The following is a 20100-nucleotide window of genomic DNA, read 5'->3' on the forward strand; positions in this document are numbered from 1 at the left end:
GTGACCAGACACCACCACCGCCCCAAACCCACCTCTCCACACTCCCCCAGATCATTTCCCTGACCTGAGCCAGTGTTACTGGGCCAGCAAGTAAGTGGTTCTTACTATGATTGCAAGACCCACCCCAGCAACATCCAGGAATGTTGAGCAAAGGGATAGTGAGAGTTTCACAGGAATACTTTTTAATTGATGAATTTAATAACAGTAGTAGGAAATGAATCACAGGAAGGGAACAGCAGGTTCAGTCAAACAGTTATTCAGGCCACCCAGGACTTTCTGAAAGGAGAGCTTCATGTGTGGGGTGACTGTCTAATTGTGTAGCTGGCAAAGACTGATGGAGAGTCCCGGTACTATAGTATCCCTCCTCTGCTCACTTCTTGGCTGGCATGCCTATTTTATTCTGAATACCTGTGTGAGCAGGTGAAGAATTTCAGAGCAAAACGGGAGTCAGTGATTTTGCTCCCCATAGTAGGAGATGATAAGTTACGCATTCTCATGACTGTCCTACTCAAGGACTGATTCTATTTATTTCCAGCACCCTTCCTGTTTAATTGGTCATTAGCAAGTTGTGTAGTGTCCAAAGTCAGTGTAGTAGGAAAAAATCACAAGATAAAATTTTCATTATGTTTTGTTTGAATTGGTTAATGCAATCAACTCTCCATTTCACCATTAAGATATGGTATCCTTCATCTTAGTCCTTGAAGACAATCCTTCTGGTGTCTTCAGAAAATGTCTGTGTTTTATGGTTTAAAGTTTTAGCTTTCAGTTTTGTTGTTTTTGCATCTTAACTGAGTTTTTCTTCTCCTGGCCCATTCTGAGAAGAAATGTCATGGATGAGTGGCCCACTCTTCCCATTGTACAAATTTTTAAATTGCTGTCTTCCTCTAGTCAGTTAATATACTTCATTGTTAAAATTATCTTTTTTATTCTGCATTTTATTAAAACTGGATTTTTTTTTATGATCTGTGTTCTCTAATTTCATGGAGGTGTTAAACTTCTTTGCTTGTTCTCTTCTAAATGTTCTCTTGCTTTTTGTTCTGTTCACCTTTTCATCCTTAAGTTGGTAGGCTTATAATTTATTACATACTGCTGACTTGATTGTGGAGAGTTGGGGTGGTACAGAATATAGTTCATTTCTTTATATACATGCTTTTCCTCTTCTTCAAATACAAGCCTGATATTTCTTTCTGGGCATACTCTAATATTTATCCCTAATTACATGAAGCCTCGCTTAATTAAACCAAGAATAATTGAGATTTGATTTTATATTTTTTATAAAGGAACTTATGTACCGAGGGCTCACTTTGTACCCAGGCATCAAACACTTAATCTTCTCATTAATGCTACATGGTTGATCATAAATCTATTTTACATCTGAAAAAAACTGAACTGGAAAGAGTTAATAAAAACCTTCCCAAGGTCACATATAATGGATAATTGGATTAAATTTTACCTTAGTTTTTGGTGTTTCATGATACCTCACCTGTATGTTATCTCAATTTTATAAATATAGGTAAATGAGTTACACCTTCACTAATCATTTCCAAGTATTGTGCTTAACTTAAAGTTACAAAAATAGACACTCTGGGATATTGTCTTCCCCATTGTCTGTTGTCTAGTTTGTTTTCTGCAGGTTTTTTCCTTTAAAATTGCCACTAATTAAATACTACCTTATAAGGGCCTCCCTGGTGGCCCACAGGTTAAGTCTCTGCTATCACTGCTAAGGCCTGTGTTCCATCCCAGGCCAGGGAGCTAACCCACATATGGCAGAGCAAACCTCTCCTGTCTCATCCACTGCTCCCCTTAGTATTTCATTAAATCTGACTATTCTGCTCCCCACTCTGTCTGTGGTGAATCCTCCCATCCCCTGCATCTCTGGCCTTCACCTCAGTTCTTCTAAGTAAAAAATAAAATAAAATTTAAATACTACCTTTTAAAATCTTCATAGGCAATGCTTGGTAAAGTTCTACCCAATGTAAATTTTGTTTTATCCCATGTAAAAATGATTCTAGAGCAAGCTTTAAAAACGAGTAAAAATTAATGTTTTGTTGAGATCTTGTAAAATAAACATGGAAAAAAAATTCCTCAACAGTCATTCTGAAACTTGCTACTTCATAAGATAAAGTGATTCTTAATGCTGTGAAAACTTTGTGGGATGTGTAGATGAAAATTAATTACCCAGATAATTAGGTAATAACAAGTTTTGATTTTTTGTGGCCTGTTTATGTTTTACTATTAGTGTTACTATTGTTACATTTATAGACTTTCCTCAAAAAACCAAAGTACTTCACTAAATCTAAAATAGTCACTGTGCTGGAGAAGTAGCTAGAATGCATTTTTTAAAAATTTTAACAAAGCTATTAATATTTGCCTAATAGATTTTAATATTTTTAAAAGCATTTTTGGCAGTCACAAGAAAGTCATATTTCAACTGTTATTAAAAGAGGACTTTAGGTTAAAAGGTACTCAAAATTAGAGGATTAATAGTTCTGCAACTGTTTTTCAAATAATAGACCAAATGTCCTCTCTTGCCTTGCTAACCCTTCTTACTCATAAATTTGAATTAAACATATTCTTCCAGAGACCTCTCTTCCCAGACTAGTTGATGTTCTGTTGGGTGCTTTTATGTCCTGTATTTCCACTGTCAGGATGATTCATGCATGGTTGTAGTTGTTTTCTTATTGCCTATCTTTTCTCTGGTAAACTGCAAACTCTTTAAGTAAAAAGAAATGACATTGTCTTGGCCACTTTTGTATTTACAGCACTGGGTACATTACAGGTGTTCAGTGAAACTCTGTTGAACCAGAATGAATAAATTTAAGGAAATTTGGGGGAGTATAGCAAACAATTGAGCATACTTGTTAATCTGGTAAACTTTAACTGAAGTTTATCTGATTGAAAGTTTTTATTTTATTATTTTTTTGAAGATTTAGTTTTATTTATCTATGCATACAAGAGCTGGGGTGTAGGCCAGAGGTGGGAGAAGGGTGAGAGGATTCACCAGAGACAGAGTAGGGAGCAGAACAGGCAGATCTACTGAAATACACTGTTGAAGGGAGCAGCAGGCGAGACAGGAGCGGTCTGCTGTGCCATGTGGGTTAGCTCCCTGGCTGGTTATCAAACTCATGCTGCAGTGGCTGGCCATAGCTTGACAGTGCTGAGACTTAACCCCTCGCACCAGGGAGGCCCCTATTTTATTATCTCTGTGAACAAACTAGATTAAAACCCAGAATGCATGTTCTTCTCTGCTCTTTTAAGTGAATTTACTCTTCTTTCCCTTTCATTTGTTTATAGCTTCTGAAATTGTATTCTCCTGTGAATTTGAAGCTGTTCTTCCTGTCTCTAGTAGCAGCAGTGAAAGATAGGCAAAAGGGAAGCAATGGACTCTCACTAAAAGAAACAGGAGTTAGCATGTTTTCTCACATCCATTTAAAGTTAAACTAGGATCAGTGAGCAATCAAGAGCTAACTTGTTCACATATTATTATAAAGAATGACAGGTGACTGGAAAAAGCTGGGAATAATAAACTAGGAAATATTGTTTCACTTTATAACTCTTCTTCAGTGGCCTTTTCAAAACTTAGCAACTGTGTGCTCCAATGGATTGTTTTCCTTGATACCCTAATGACTTTTTAATATATCAAGTTTGATTTCTTGAAATGAAATTCCTCATTTTTTTTGTCTTATGATTTGTTGTTTGCATATAAAAACACAGGTGATTTTTGTAAATTGATTTTGTAATCTGTGACTTTACTGATTTATTGTTTGTAATAATTTTGTATTGGAATGTTTAGAGTTTCTTTGTATGTCTTCTGTGAATCGTGCTGGTTTTACTTCTTATTTCCCAATTTGGATTCCTTTTATATCTTTCTCTTGCCTGATTTCTCTAGCTGGAACTTCTTATAGTGAGGCGGTCTGGACCTGCTCTTTGGAGAAACTTTTGATTACTGTTTTAATTTCCTTGCTTGTACTTAATTTGTTCAGGATTTTCTATTTCTTCCTGACTCGATCTTAGAATATTGTTTATTTCTAAGAGTTTATTCATTTTATTGCCATACAGATATTCATAATAATCTCTTACTATTCTCTCTATTTCTCCACTGGGAATACCCCAACTTTTCTGTACATATTTCCCCTAGGCATGGGTTGTACTTTCCCCTCCCAAGAGCCATGGGCCAGGTGGCTGGCCAAGGGGCATAGCTGCAGTTTGTACTGCAGCCTCATGGACCCCAACACAGCTCCAGTCATCTCTTTCCACCAACCTTTTGTTGCATGAGGCACACATCTCCTCCTTGTCTCTTCTGATACATTCTGCCTTGTTTATGAATGTCTATGAGGTATTCCAGTTTCACCTAAGCCACAGTGTTCTTCGGGTACAGTATTCTACAGGTTGACCTAGATGATCCTCTAACACCATCTTGGGTCCACATTAGTCTTGATTGATTGATGAGAACATTTAAGTTCTACATTAAAAAATTTTTTTCTGTTTCATAGATTAAGAGCTGGACTATGTGATCGCTGTGCAGTAACTGAAGAACATATGAGGAAAAAACAGCAAGAATTTGAAAATATCCGGCAGCAAAATCTTAAGCTTATCACAGAACTTAGTGAGTTTCTTTCTTCGTTTACTAAATATTTAAAGTATAATGTACTGCTGTTAAAACCTATTAGTGAATTGGTTGTAATCAAAGGAATTGTTTACATATATTTTTCCTTATGTAAAAGTTCAGATGTCTTCTTCCTTTTATATGGATTGTATCTTATGCTTATTTTAGTAAGAAATGTAGGATACAAAATGTTTGTACAAATATTATCCACATCAGCCTTAATGTATCACCATAAGGCAAGAAGCAAACTTGAAATGTCCACATTTGCCTTTTTGGTTTTGTCATTATTCATGTAATTTAACTTTTTCAAAAAATTGAATACAAAGAAGACAATTTAGTGTTCTACAAAAGTGTGATATTTTTAATTTTCATGATATCCTATTATAAGTGTAGTGTTTTGAGTTTAGTCTTCCTTACCCATTTAAAGTAGGGTTTTCTGCATTCTTAGCCAACTTCTCTTAAATTTTTTCTCTTCTAACACCTCTCTTAACCTTTCTTTTTATAACTATGTACATGTCTCTTAGTGACCTTGAAATTTTACTGTGCATTCTTAAAATATCAAGTTAATTTCTTATCCCTCTTCTGAATAATCAAGGAATTTAAAACACTTTAACCCTAGTCACCTCCTTTCTACTTACATACTGTTTATGCCCAGTATTTAATTTTTGTTGTTGTTGTTAGCCTTACAAATTAGGAACTTTTTAAAAAATTAGTCTTAGAGAATTTCATTTACCTACAGAGTTGTCATTTTCTTTGCTTATTTATTACTGCTTTTTGTATCTCACTTTTCTTTTGAAATTACTATCCTTTCTGAGGTAGATCACTATAAGTTCCTTTGGAGAGCATTTATTGGTTCTAAACTAGTTTTTATCCAAAAATATTATTTCACCTTTATTTTTCTAAGACTATTATACAGAATAGTAATTATTTTTCTTCAGTTACTGTTACGATTTTTTTCTTAGTTTTTGATGTCCTGTAGTTTTAGCACAACTTCCACTACGTATTTAAAAAAAATTCTGCTTGGTATACATTGCAAAACCTGTGGAATCACATCATTAATCCTGTATGGAAAACTGTCAACTACTAGCTCTACAAATATCATGTCATCACCATTCTCTCTATTTGGGGATTCTGATAAAACTTCATCTTTCTATCCTTTGTCTCTCCTAACTACCTTTTTCTGTTTTTCACCCCTTTGTTTCTCTCTGCTGTACTCTGATAATTTCTTCAGATCTTTCGTTCAGAAGAGAAATTACTTCGGAAATTGTAATATGCTGAGTTATTTTATTTCCATAACCAAGTTTTTCATTTCTAAGAATTTTATTTGGTTCCTTTTTTTTTTTTTAACATCTATTTATTTTATACAAAAACCAGGGTACAGGCCATATGTGCAGGAGGGTGAGAGGATTCACCAGAGACAGAGTGGGGAATAGAATAAGCAGACTGACGAAACACATTGCTGAGGGAAGCAGTGGGCAAGACAGGAGAGGTCTGCGGCGCCATTCGGGACCCTTGCCAGCTGGCTGGGATCAAACCGGCATTACAGTGGCTGCGTATAGCTTCACAGTGTGGTGTTCAACTGCCTGTGCCTGTGCCACCAGGGAAGGCCCTATTTGGTTCCTTTTAAAATCTACCTAGACAGGGTTTTTATTTATTTATTTGTTTGTTTGTTTGTTTATTTATTTATACAAGCACTGGGTACAGTCAGAAGCGCGGGAGGGTGAGAGAATTCACCAGAGCCAGAGAGGGGAGTAGAGCAGGCAGAAGGACCGAAGTACACTGCTGAGGGGAGCAGCGGGCGGCAGGAGAGGCCTGCTTACCATGTGGGACCCTCCTCTGGTGGCCGGGGAGCAGCCAGGGATCGAACCGGCGCTGCAGAGGCTGTGGGCAGCTTTGCAACCCAGCGCTCAACCGCTGTGCCACCAGGGAGGCCCTAGACAGGGTTTTTTAATGAATTTTCTTTTAAATGCAGAGTATCTTTAATTTTTGTAAACAATAGATACAACAGTTGCTTATATTTTGCTAATTTTCTTCACATTTTTCAAACTAAAATTTTAATTCAATTACATACATAAAATCTTTCTCCCCTAAAACCTTTGATAATTTCTACTTAATCATAATACCTATTTCTTACATATAAAAATTCAACTATAATTTGTTAACATTGTATAATAACTTGTCCATACTCATATTCTACAATTATCCCTTTGAAGGTCCTTTATAGAAGTTTTGTTCACATCTACCAATCAAAGAATACACATTTCATTTGTCATCTCTTAGGTCTGGAATAGTTCCCTTTATTTTTTTTCCCATGACATTGATTTATTGAAGAAGTAAGGTCATTTTCCTAAAATTGTCACCTGCTGAATTTTTCTCATCATTTTCATTATTTTGTTCATTTATTCCCTCTAAAATAGAGATTGTATCTGAAGACTTCATTAGGTCCAAATTAAACATTTTAAATAGCAATAATACTTTGTAGGTAAAACTATGTACTTCATATTACATTATGTCAGGAGACAGTGTCTGGTTATTCCCCCTTCTTTTTTAAGATTTATTTTTATTTATTTATGCATACAAGAACTAGAGTGTAGGCCAGAGGTGCGGAGGGTGAGAGGAATCACCAGAGACAGAGTGGGGAACAGAAGAAGCAGATCTACTGAAATACACTGCTGAGGGGAGCAGCAGGCAAGACAGGAGAGGTCTGCTACTCCATGTGGGTCAGCTCCCTGGCCTGGGATCAAACTAATGCCACAGTGGCTGGCTGCGATAACTTGATAGCGCTGAGACTTTAACCCCTGCGCCACCAGGGAGGCCCTGAAGTGCTTTCTTGTCCTCAGTATGAATGGATGGACTAGACTGTCCAGTACATGAGGTGCTCTCTCTTTTTTGTCCATAGGCATTACATAAAATCTTATCACTTAATCAGTTACATAGAACTGGCATAAGGTAAGATGTAGTAATCATGATCTAGTGCTAAATCATTTTTGCACAGTAACACTAACTTGAGTAACAGTATCACTTAGAATTTCTAATTTTTACATAATTGTTGAAACTATTGGAAAAGCCTAATATGACACATTAATATGATTAATGATACATTAGTATAATATGTTCCTTCTTTTTCACATTATGTTTAAGTGAATGAAAAGAATACTCTACAGGAAGAAAATAAAAAGCTTTCTGAACAGCTGCAGCAGAAAATTGAGTAAGTATTTTTCCTAAACTGAAGCCGAAAAGTGAATGTTTTCTCCTAACTTTTCTTTCTTCATTTTACAGTTATGCTCACTGCATAGATATATTTAGAGTTTTAGATTCATTTTTCTATTATGTACATGTAAAGAAACAAAACAAAGGGTCTGATGAAATCAAACCCTAGAAATCTGACTATAGAATTGAAGCTAACATAGGGGAAGGAAATGGAAGAGGAACAAAGTAAGAAGGGAGCCCAATGGACTGTGGTAGGGGACTCTGGCTTCCTTGGTAGGGGGTGCGGTGTGGCAACATACACCCTGAAGCCTGTGATCCTGTACCTCTAAATCGTATACAGCATTGTAAACCAGCTTTACCTCCATTTTTTTTTAAAGATTTAAAAAAAATTTTTTTTTATTTATGCATACGAGAACTGGGGTGTAGGCAGGGGCAGCATGGCAAGAGGGAGAGGGTGGCTAGAGAATTCACCAGAGACAGAGTAGGGAGCAGAACAGGCAGATCTACTGAAATATACTGCTGAGGGGAGCAGCAGGCGACACAGGAGAGGTCTGCTCTGCCATGTGGGGTCAGCTCCTGGCCAGGGATTGCACTCATGCTGCAGTGGCTGGTGATAGCTTGATGGTGCTGAGATTTTAACCCCTGCACCACCAAGGAGGCCTCCCCTAACGTCTTTAACGAATAGCCATTGCTTAAACACCTTTAATGGAAGTTACATTTGTTAATTCTAACTTTGTCTTCTGAGACCATCTGGAACAAGTTTACCTCCTCTTCTGTTTGATGAACCTCTGGTACATGAAGACAGCTCTCATGGACCTTCTGAGCTTGTCTATATAGTAAATGTTCTCTGTTCATTAAGTGTTCCTCTTGTGGCATTGCTTAAGTCTCTTCAAAGTACCATTTCTTTTTCATGTTTTAGTTTATCAATATGTTAATTAAGAACTTTATATTCTAGGTATAATCTGACCAATAGAGCAGTTCTGCCCCCTCCATTTTTCTGTACTGTCTAACTTACATGGTCAAAACTGTGTGTATATTCCTGTAGTTCCATATTGAGTTTACTGCTAACTAGAACCTTTGAATCATTGTCTTCCCAGTCATCTGCTTGTAGACTTCTTGTTTCAACTATAAATTAAGAGCATTGGAGTAATGGCTTCATCAGAGTTTGTTGAAGAAACTTTGTATTATTCAGCCTTTTCCTTTACTTAAAGATAATAGCACTATTGATTAGTTGCATATTATCTGGCATTGTTTACATCTTAGAGTATTTCCTTTCATTCTCATCTTTGTGTGATCCACAAATTTAGTGAACAGTTTATCAGTGCCCTGCATCAAAAATACTAACACAATGTTAAACAAAGCCTGCTTGAAGATGGAGCCCTGAAGCATACTTCTTCATTGATGATCATTTTTTTCCTCATATTAATGAGAAAAAAACCTTCTCTATTAATACTAAGTTTATATTTCTTCTTTTTGTTATAATGAGAAAATATTGAGAGATTCATTATCAGATGCTTTCCTGAGAGATGTATAATAAAGCATTTTTCAGAACAGCTGGTTTCATGGCAGTACTTATTTTTTCATTCGTCTATTCTAATTACTTAGATAATAAGCTTATATGGCTTTCCAAGAGATCATACTTTGTATTTTAGGGATTCCTCTTCTTCCTCCTTTTGAAAATTATGTTGAAGTGAAGTTTATGGTTGTAACTCCTTCTTTAAGTTAACTTGTATTTTAACTAGCTAAATTTTAAAAACCTTTTTACCATCTTTATGAAGGGTGGCCCAGAATCCTTATAGGAAAAAAAAACAAAACTCTTCTCATAGGAATCTGAGGGGAGGCTGACAAGTAAAGCAGAAAACCAAAAATATTTACTTTAAAGCCATTAAAAGGAGAAGTGAAAGGACCAGTGTGTGTAATTGATTTAACCAAATACTGATGTGAATTTAACCTTCCTCTGAAAATCAGAGACACTGATTTCTTTTAAAAAGAAACTTGTTAACACTTGGAAGTTTTCTTTTTTTCCATTTTCCTTATGAGGAAGGAGTACAAAGTCAGCACATGTTTACCTAGTTTGTCTACTATATGTTAGAGCTAGTGGCTTGTTTGGTTTTTTGTTTCTTTGTTTCTTTATTTCTTTCTTTTTGCACTTTTGTGATCCAGGCTACTTCTACATTGACTCTGCCAGGAAATCAGTTTCTTCTCGTGACTCATTCATGTTTCAGGTTGAATTTTTATGACTAAAAGGCAGGTAGACTGTGACGTGACTAGTTAAAGCAAGGTCATGTAGATTTCACACTTCATTAATTTATAAGGCTTTCTCATATGACTTTAACATACTGTTTTTCCAGACTAAGACAGTAGACCTAGAGAGAGAGATTAAAATTTAGATACTAGTTCAAAAAATTTTCCTTAGTTTAGAATATAGGATTATAGACCACAGTATTATTGAGATTAGCCAGGAAATTAAGACATAAATCTGCGTTCGGAAAAATTAATCTTTGTCTTCTAAATTTTGTTAAAATCTCTTCTGGTTATAGTTTAAAATATGTTGTTTGTTTAAAAGTAGTATTACAAGTTGATACAACTGATTGTCATATAAAGCCTAAATGCCTGGCAGACTGGTAAGAATTGGTTCTCAGATCAGATCAGTTGTGGTTTGATATGGCAGTTATTTGAGCTAAAGTTAGTCAACTCTAATTTACTCAATAACCACATTTCAACCCAAACAAATTTGTAGGTATCATGGTCCTGAATTGCTTCAGGCAAGAATTGCTTCAGGCAAGACCTATACCTAGGTCTTCACAAGTGTATTTTTTTCTAGTGGAATCTGGGAATCTCATATTCATTCAACAGAAGTTATTTGAGCAACTACTTTGTACCTACTCTTGTGATATATGAGTGAGCCAAAGATTTTTATCCTCTTAGAGCTTGCATTCTAATAAGTGATCAATAGATAGATCATTTGTATACTCTATTAAAAGCAGTATATGCTATTGATAAAGTTCATAGGAGTACTAGGATGTGAGGAACAGGTTGCAGGTTTTTTTTTAATTTTTTAAATTTATTTATGCATACAAGAAACTGGGGTGTGGGCCAGAGGTGAGGGCAGTGAGAAGATTTACCAGTGACAGAGTGGGGAGCAGAACAGGCAGATCTACTGAAATGCACTGCTGAGGGGAGCAATGGGTGAGACAGGAGAGGTCTGCTGTGCCATTTGGGTAGCTCCCTGGCCTGGGATAAAACTCATGCAGCAGTGGCTGGTGACAGCTATATAGTGCTGTGATTTTAACCCCTGCACCACCAGGGAGACCCCTAGGTTGTAGTTTTAAATAGCGTGCTCAAGGTAGACCTTGATAAGAAAGTGAAGCTCTAGCACAGAGGTGAAGGAGACGTGTTCTGTAGAGATGAATATTACAAGCAGATGGAACAGCCTGAGAAAAATAGTATAAGGTTGCCCAGTGTGTTTGAGAAACCTCAAAGTAGTGAGTATGACAAGTAGAGTGTACATGGAAAGAAGTCAGAGAAGTCAGCAGAGAGGAACATTCAGATCATGTAGCACCTTGTATGTTCCCAATGGAATGGAGAACTATGACAGGTTTTAATCAGAGAAATGACATAATATAACTTAAGTCAATCAGTCTTACACTTTGATGCTAGATTTTCACATTACATGTGCACATTTAATCAACATCATCCTTCATGTAGTTCTAGCTTGCCTTTCTCCAGCACAAGCACACAACACTGTATGCCCTCAACCTGGATCCTCTGCTGATTTTCTTTGCCATTTGAAATTGTCTTCATTCAAGTGTCACCAGCTACCCTCTGTACTTTGCTTCTCACAAGAATATTCCCCATGTGATATTCTATAATCATTCGAGTACTTCTCTGCTCCTATATTTAGATTTGTAGCATTAGATGCAAAAATTTATCTTAGTTACCTCCCTCCGTTCTGTTGTAGTTCCTCATATTGTAGATGTTTAAGTAAATACATACATAAATTTGTTGAGTTAATGTTCTTTCAACTGTCATTATTTTCCTCTAGGAATGATCAACAGCTGCAAGCAACTGAGCTTGACTCAGAGGATAATGTTATTCCAGGTTCACCAATAACATCCTTCTCATTTCCTGGTATTAACCGACTACGAAGAAAGGAAAATCTCCATGTACGATGTATAGAACAAACACATACTACACTGGAGCACACTGTGTGCACAAATGGTAAGGATAGGAGTTTTTGTATTTTAGTTATTTAGTGTAAAAAGAGTTTTCATCAGCTAAAAGATTTTTTGTGTTAGTAAATCTAGTGGAAGAAAGTCAGTCATTTAGGCTATTTATGTTACAATTCTAAGTATAACTTCCTTTAGTGAAGTGATGAAGCAACATTTTCTGCCTATATTATGTATAGACATGCTTTGTTTAACTATGTAAATGCTTAGTGTTTTATAATTGTAGTGAATATTTTTATTGAAAAAATATTCTCATTTTATCTATCTGAATGAAAGAGAAGGAAAGAAGAAAGGAACTTAACATTAGCTTCCATCTGTTACTTGTGCCAGGTATTAGACTGAGTGACTTGAATACATTATTACTATACACTAATTCTCAGGAGGTATGTGAGATAACTATTAGCACCTTTGTTTTACAGTTGAGGAAACATATGCTCATTAAAAGAGTTAAATAACTCACTCAGGGTCATCTGTCAAGTAAGCAGATGAGTCAAAATTCAAATACAGATTTTCCTGGCTCTGAACTTTTCCACTTTCTGGGTCTTGCCCATTTCTACTTCTACTTTGGAACTGATTTAACTGGCTATTTTTGTTATAATTTGTAACAATTGCTTGTAATCAAGAAATGGTTTTATAATATAAAACCATATATAATAGGTCTACGTGGTGACCTATCTTCATGTGACATATTTCTAATTCTGGCCCAGATTACCATCTCTGCTAAATGCTTTGAAACTCCCTTTATATGTAGCCCTGAAATTTATCATGTGACATAGTGCAGTGATTATTTCTTTTAATACTGATAAAATTAAATAGTAAAGACTAAAATTTTTAACCTAAACTATTTATAAAAAAGAAAGCATGTGGATGGAGGAGGTATACATAGACCTGGAGATATTTTTATAATGCAAATAAACTGTTGACAGTAGCCATGCCTTTAAAAAATAAATAAATTGTATACTTTGATACCAGAAAACTGGCTTAAAGTTCCCCCATTTTATATAAGGTTGCATCACCATCTAGTGGAAAACAAAAGAACTGTTAAAAATAATATAATTGAACTAAAATGTAAGATCATGATTTGAGTGTACATTCATTCATCTGTTGGTTTGCTCTCAGAGAACATGAATACTTACATATTAGCATCTACATAATTTAGATCATTTTTAAATCCATTGTAAAAATATCCATAAAAACAAATCACAGCTATTTTCTTTATTAAGAAAGTCTTCTTACACTGTATCTAGTATAAATGCCTCTACTTTATTTCTTCATTGTATGAAAATAACATAACTTAAAATTTTAATCTTATTCTGATCATTTTTACTTGAATCTGAAATTTTAATTTTAAAATTTAACTTTGAGTCATGCAAATTATTTTAAAAACAATTTAATGATTAGTCTTTTCTCTTTCTATCCACCCTTGTGTATTTATGACTTATCTTGACTTTTAATATTACTTTCACTTGGCTTTTAATATTATTTTAAAGATTTATTTATTTTTATATAAGAACCGGGGTACAGGCCAGATGTGCAGGAGGATGAGAGGATTCATCAGAGACACGGTGGGGAACAGAACAGGCAGACTGACTGAAATACACTGCTGAGGGGAGCAGCGGGCGAGGCCAGAGAGGTCTGCTTCGCCATGTGGGATTCTCCCGAGCCAGCTGGGATCGAACCTGTGCTGCAGAGGCTGCGGACAGCTTCACAGTGCGGCGCTCAACCACCTGCGCCACCAGGGAGGCCCCTTAATATTATTTTAATACTTTCACAGAGTATTTTCTTTGTCCTTGTTTTAGTTTTCTTTCAGTTAAATCCTTAAGCAATGGAATAATTTCTGATAAAGTGTGTTTCAGGATATCTCTCAAGATAATAAAAACCAGAAAAAGTTTGGGAGATATATGATACAGTATTCATTTTAAATTAACCTACTGATTTGCAACAAATACACAAGGAAAAGAAATACTGAAATGTTATGACACTAGGAGACCTCAGAGACTAAGACACTAGCAGACTCAAAGTAGTTTGTTCTAATCATTTTTCTGTCCTGATTTCCACTTTGTTTCTTAGTGAAATTAAAGGAACAAACCTTATTAGAATATGAAAATTATATCAATAAAATGACAGTCCTAGTGTACTTACAGATAAATTTGTATTGGCTTATCAAAGTAATATTTAGATAATCTTTTTCATCTTGATTGTTTATTTATACATAGCCTTTCCCATTTTCCTTCAGAATTGAAAAAAGTTTCAAAGTCTTCAACTCAACAACATAACCCAAATGAAAATGAAATTTTGGTGGCTGACACTTGTGATCAAAGTCAATCTCCAGTGGCTAGTAAGCAAGATAATATTACTCCTTTATAAATTTAAAATTTGTTATTATTGGTAGCCAAAGGTCTGAAATAGACAGTATTCAAAAATATTTTTCTTATGTTTTGTTTGTATTACTAGTTATTTAGCAGTCTTTTTCATTTTAGAAAGTAATGGTATCCTATTATAAATTAATATCCTTTACCGTATTAATAATGATTCCTAATAATTTTGAGTAAACATAACTTTATCGTTGCTTACTCATTCATTGAACAAATATTTGAGTGAATACTGTGTATTAGGTAGTGAACAAACCAAAACCTTTAACTTCATGGGGTAGAGGAGTCAGTCGGCACAAAGGCTTTGAGCAGAGGGTGCTCTTTGGTTCATTGGAAGAACGCCAAGCAGATGTGTGTGACTGGGGTAGAGAGAGTGAAAAGGAGATTGGCTTGGGCAACTTTCAGTGTTGATAAATAATGAGATGGAAAAGACTGAGGGCAGCCGTTTTCCAGGATAGGATTGATTAGGATCAAGAGTTTGCTTTTTGAGAATATTCTGCTTGAGATGCTTGATGAACATTCAGGTAAAGATTTTGGAGGAGTAGCTGGATGTGAGTTTGGAAGAGCGACATAGAGTTACATATAGAATTTGTTAGGTGGTATCCGAAGCCTTGAGAGTAAATAAGATTATCCAGCCAGTGAGTATAGATGGGAAGAGAAGTTCAGGTACTTAGTACTGGACCCCTCTTTTATTGTTATTATTTAACACTAACCCCCAAGACTTTTTAATTATTATTTAAACTCTCCCTCCCCCCCAGGCTTTTTAAACATGATTTCCCTTAATCACTTCTCCCATGGAATTTTTATAACACAGTCATACTGTTCTATTTTGAATATGTATTATCTGGATAATAAGATTTTTTTGCCCCCCAAGAGCCACTTTTCAATCCTTGGAGACAATTATTTCAGCTATTCAGATAGTGAGAATGAGGAGGAACAGAATCTGGTACTAGGGAAGGAATTTCCACTAAGATGGAAGAATTAAGATAAAGTGGTATCCCTTAAGCCAAACGTATAAATGAAGGAGTGGCCAACTCTCTATTAGCAAATAGTACCAATAGAGCAGAGAAGATAAAGACAGTCTTAACCATTAGATTTGATCTCATAGAGATCATTGGGTGTTGAACTCGTAATGTGAACTATTAAAGTGGAAGGGTGTTCATTGTATCATGTACAAAAGAAACTAGGACCAGAGAAAGTGGAGAGCACACATATAAACAAGTCCTTCAGGTGTTTTGTAGTGAGGGGGACAAGGAATGGGTTAGTAAGTTTGAGAGGAGTGTGACACAATGAGGGTTTTTTAAAGATTGGCTATTATAGTATGTTCAGCATATTTCTTTGCTGGTAGAATCATTAAAAGAGAAATGAATAATTTTGGGGAAAAGAGCAAGAATTGCTACATCCTTGAAAAGGTGAGAGGAGATGGATTTCAGAGCCCCATTGGAGAGGTTGACTTATATGTCCAACTGCAGTTATGTTTCACACTTAGATTTTCAGCATTTTCTTTTTCTCAAGGGTTAGCTACATCACCTGATGTAGTTTTTGAAACTCTGGATGCATGAAACTGTGTAAATTACTTAAACATAGCTTATTTCTGCATAAGTATCTATTAGCTTAAAACCTGAAAATTATGCAGTGCTAAAAATTTCTCCCACAAAGTGTGCTTTTATAAAAGTACTATGAAAGTTTTGTATTCATGCTACATCTTAGGTCATAATAAAATTATTGTGAATATATTTTTTTTTTCAGTGGCACTAAGAAAAATTGCATTCGGTTTATTTAGGAAAGATAGAAAACTTAATTTAAAAGTTCCACAAGTTTAGATATTAGATACTTCCAGCTTACCGCCATTTGTAGTAGATATTTTGGACTTCTTTTGCACTAGTGCCAGCTTGTAATGTGGTTCTTTGAAGCTTTTGCTTTCCTTTTCTAAAGTTTTTATTATACATCTAGTTTCTACAATTATGTAATTGTTTTTTTTTCTTTCTACTCAGAAACACATGGAACAAGCAGTTATCCTACTAAATCATCTTTTAATTTAGTTACAGCTGTTGCTGAAACACTTGAACTTAATGTTCAAGAAGAATCAGTAAGTAATTCTTCAGTTTGGTGACAATATGAATTCATTAAGTTTGTTTTAGAGAATTGAATGTGAGAAAAATTATTTAGTCCAAAGATCATTGGATAAAAACCTAGAACAAAACTGTTGTGGCTGGAAGATCCCATTTATATTATCCGAGGCAGTTCCAGAAATCTAGTCTTTAAAAGTTTTGGGATATTGATTGCAGGTTGAGTAAATTTAAGTTTATTTTTTTTTATTTTTATTTTTTATAGAGGCATGTTTTATTTATTTGTTTGTTTGTTTTGCTTGTTTATACATGCACTGGGTACAGTCAGAAGCGCGGGAGGGTGAGAGAATTCACCCGAGCCAGAGCGAGGAGCAGAGCAGGCAGAAGCGAAGTACATTGCTGAGGGGAGCAGCGGGCGGCAGGAGAGGTCTGCGCCATGTGGGACCCTCCTCTGGTGGCCGGGGAGCAGCCGGGGATCGAACCGGCGCTGCAGAGGCCGCGGGCAGCTTCGCAACCCAGCGCTCAACCGCTGCGCCACCGGGGAGGCCCCTGCAGGTTGAGTAAAAACATAGAGAGGGAGCATCATGACTTCGAAGATTTGGCCACTCCATTCTCCTTACCCCCAATCCTGTTCTATTTAAGAGAAGACTTTAGGGTGATTTCAGAATGCATTGTATCTTCTTAGCATCCTTTAAACTGAGATTCCATTTAGAAAACAGACTGAATTCTTGGAACTACTATAGATGTATTAGTTGTTCTTTGTCCCCTTGCCAGTTCAGTTAGACCTAATTCATAGGGATTGGGTCAAAAATTGACGTCCATTTTCTTGTAATTATTTTAGAACTTCCTTGCATTTACTTTTTTCTTTTTCATTTTCTTTTTTAAAGATTTATTTGTACAAACAAGAATTAGGGTACAGGCCAGAGGTGTAGGGGGTGAGAGAATTCAGCAGAGACAGAGTGGGAAGCAAAAAAAGCAGATGTATTGAAATACAGTGCTGAGGGGAGCAGCGGGCGAGTCAGGAGAGGTCTGCTGCACCATGTGGGTCACCTCCTAGCAGGGGATTGAACTCGTGCTGCAGTGGCTGCGGATTGCTTCATAGTGCTGCGTCTTAACCCCTTGTGCCACCAGGGAGACCTGCATTTACTCTTTTCTTAATCCCCAAAAGATAGAAAACTTAAATTCTTCAATCTTGAGGAAGTTTTATTTTGATACAACTTTAAAAAGTATTCTTTTGCTTTAGGCAATATGTGTATCTGTACTTTGGTTTTTTAAATTACATATGAATATTTTGCCCTTTATAGTTTTAACTCCATCTTCAAGTGATAGTGGGTATTTTCCTAAGCTTTCAATTTTAAATGTGTTTTAATGATTTTTCATTCTCTCCTTCTCATAAACTTGACATGTCAGTAGTTTACACCCTAAATATGTTATGGAAGCTCATCTCCAAAAACTTGCTGCTCAAAGTATGATTACAGGCCAGTAGCTTCTGTATCGCCTTAAAGTTTGTTTGAGAGAACAGAGTATCAGACCCCACTCCAGACCTGCTGAAAGAGAACTTGCCTTTTAAGAAGATTCTCAGTTGACTTGTATGCATGTTAATGTTTTAAAAGCGCTATTCTGTAAAGGATGCTTTTAAATTTATCTTCTATACTTTGAATAATTATCTCTATTCCTGCCTTTCATCTTAATGTTTTTTGAAATTGGGGCTTTATATACCAGTAATAGAATGTGCTAAGGTAAAATATTAAAATATTGATGCATTTCCCTCTTTAAAATGTGCTTCATTTTTTTTCCACTGTGGTAAAATTCACATGGTAAAATTCACATAGTACCATTTTAAAGTGTACAATTCAGTGGCATTTAATACATTCATTAATTTTATGCAACATTCCCCTCTAATGCCAAAGCAGTTTTATCACTTCAAAAGAAAACCTAGTACCTGTTAAACATCCAGTCCCCATTCCCTACTTCCTGTAGCCCCTGGCAACCACCAATCTGCTTTCTGTCCTTATATCATTATGTGATTTTTGAGTCTGGCTTTTTTTGCTTAGTCTGTTTGAGGTTGAACCACATTATAACATACGTCAATATTTCATTCCTTTTTAAGAAAGACTGATATTCCATTATATGTATATGTATTCCATATGTATACTTTCTATTTTATTTTTAAAGGAATCTCAGGGACCCATGAGCCCTCTTGGAGATGAACTCTGCCACTGTTTAGGAGATGAAAAGAAAAAACCTTTTGAGGAATCTATAAGAAATGGTGAAGATACTTTAAGGTAATTTGGGGCACTTTGGTAAAAACTTGTAAAGTGCTTGTGATATCCCATTACAATGAGTTTTATAATTGAGCTGTTTCTCTCAATATAGTTTTTTTATTCTAGTTATATTAAATTTTATTCAAAAAAATATTTCCCCCTGTTTAAAACTAGTTGAGGGCTTTTCACTAGGAAGATGGCTGTCATTTATAGATATTTTCTGTACTTCTATCAACAGTATTGAAGAATTCCCAATCTTTACTCTGCCCCTTTAAAAATCAAGTTCATCCTTTCAGGGTTTGTGTTTCTAAAACCTGGATATAAGCTTGCATCTGAAAGCTTAGATGAGGTTCCAACCTTGTGTTTCATCTCATTTTTACTAATTTCAGTTATCCACTAACTAAAAATACCTATATTTATACAACATTTTTATTTTTAAAAGAGCTTTTGATTTTAGATACATATATGACATTTAATTTGTCATCACAGTAACTTATTAAAGTATGTTTTATTGACCACATTTAATTTTACAGTTGACAAAAATGCAACCCCAGGGAGATTAACTGTACAATTTGAGGCCATGTAGATAATAGTACTGGAACTAGAGCTTGTACTCTCCCATATCTTCAAATTTAAACTGATGTTCTTTCTATTACCACAGCTATGTCCTCCCCTAGAAGCAGGCTGTCTTAATACCTTTTTTTCCTTGAAGTTACTCATGACAAGAATTCATAAAACAAAAGAATTTGGATTCCCAGCACAATTTATTCAAATAAGATTTTCTTATGTAGTGAAATTATTTAAATTACCTAGGAAAAAGTATTTCTTGACAGAAATAATCATGATATTAAGACAGGTTTTATGTATCATTTTTCTCTGCTGCTTTTTTTAAAAAAAGATTTAATTTGTTTATGCATACAAGAACTGGAATATAGGCCAGAGGTGTGGGGTCAGAGGATTCACCAGAGACAGAGTGGGGAACAGGACAGGCAGACTGAAATACACTGCTGAGAGGAGCAGCAGACGAGTCAGGAGAGGTCTACTGTGCCATGTGGGTATCTCCCTGGCCAGGGATCGAACTCATGCTGCACTGGCTGCGAATAGCTTCATAGGTTGTGTCTTAACCCCTTGCACCACCATGGAGGCCCTCCTTTGCTTTTTTTTGTCAGCCAACTAAGTGAAGAGAAATCAGCAAGTATACTCTACCTTAAATTTTGGTTAGTCAACTGCCTCTAATATATGGATGAGTTTACTATTGATATGCTATATTAGTGACTGTCTTCTCATTATGCTTATCTTTTAATTTTTACCCTGTTTCTTCAGTAAATAAATACGTTTTATACTCTTTAG

General features: G+C 35.6%; 1 protein-coding gene across 1 annotated transcript in view; it reads left to right on the forward strand.

Annotated features, from left to right (window-relative positions):
* RBBP8 (RB binding protein 8, endonuclease) overlaps window positions 1-20100 on the forward strand; it is a gene marked incomplete at its 3' end in the record, with an annotated part of 62906 nt that overhangs the window by 21037 nt on the left and 21769 nt on the right. The window contains exons 4-9 of the mRNA XM_084252685.1: window positions 4494-4606; window positions 7748-7814; window positions 11862-12037; window positions 14282-14383; window positions 16412-16506; window positions 18662-18771. Coding sequence (XP_084108811.1) covers window positions 4494-4606; window positions 7748-7814; window positions 11862-12037; window positions 14282-14383; window positions 16412-16506; window positions 18662-18771 — 663 coding nt within the window. The remainder of the gene's footprint in view (window positions 1-4493; window positions 4607-7747; window positions 7815-11861; window positions 12038-14281; window positions 14384-16411; window positions 16507-18661; window positions 18772-20100) is intronic.

This window comes from Talpa europaea (genome assembly GCF_964194135.1).
Source record: "Talpa europaea genome assembly, chromosome: 13".
Classification (NCBI taxonomy): Eukaryota; Metazoa; Chordata; class Mammalia; order Eulipotyphla; family Talpidae; genus Talpa; species Talpa europaea.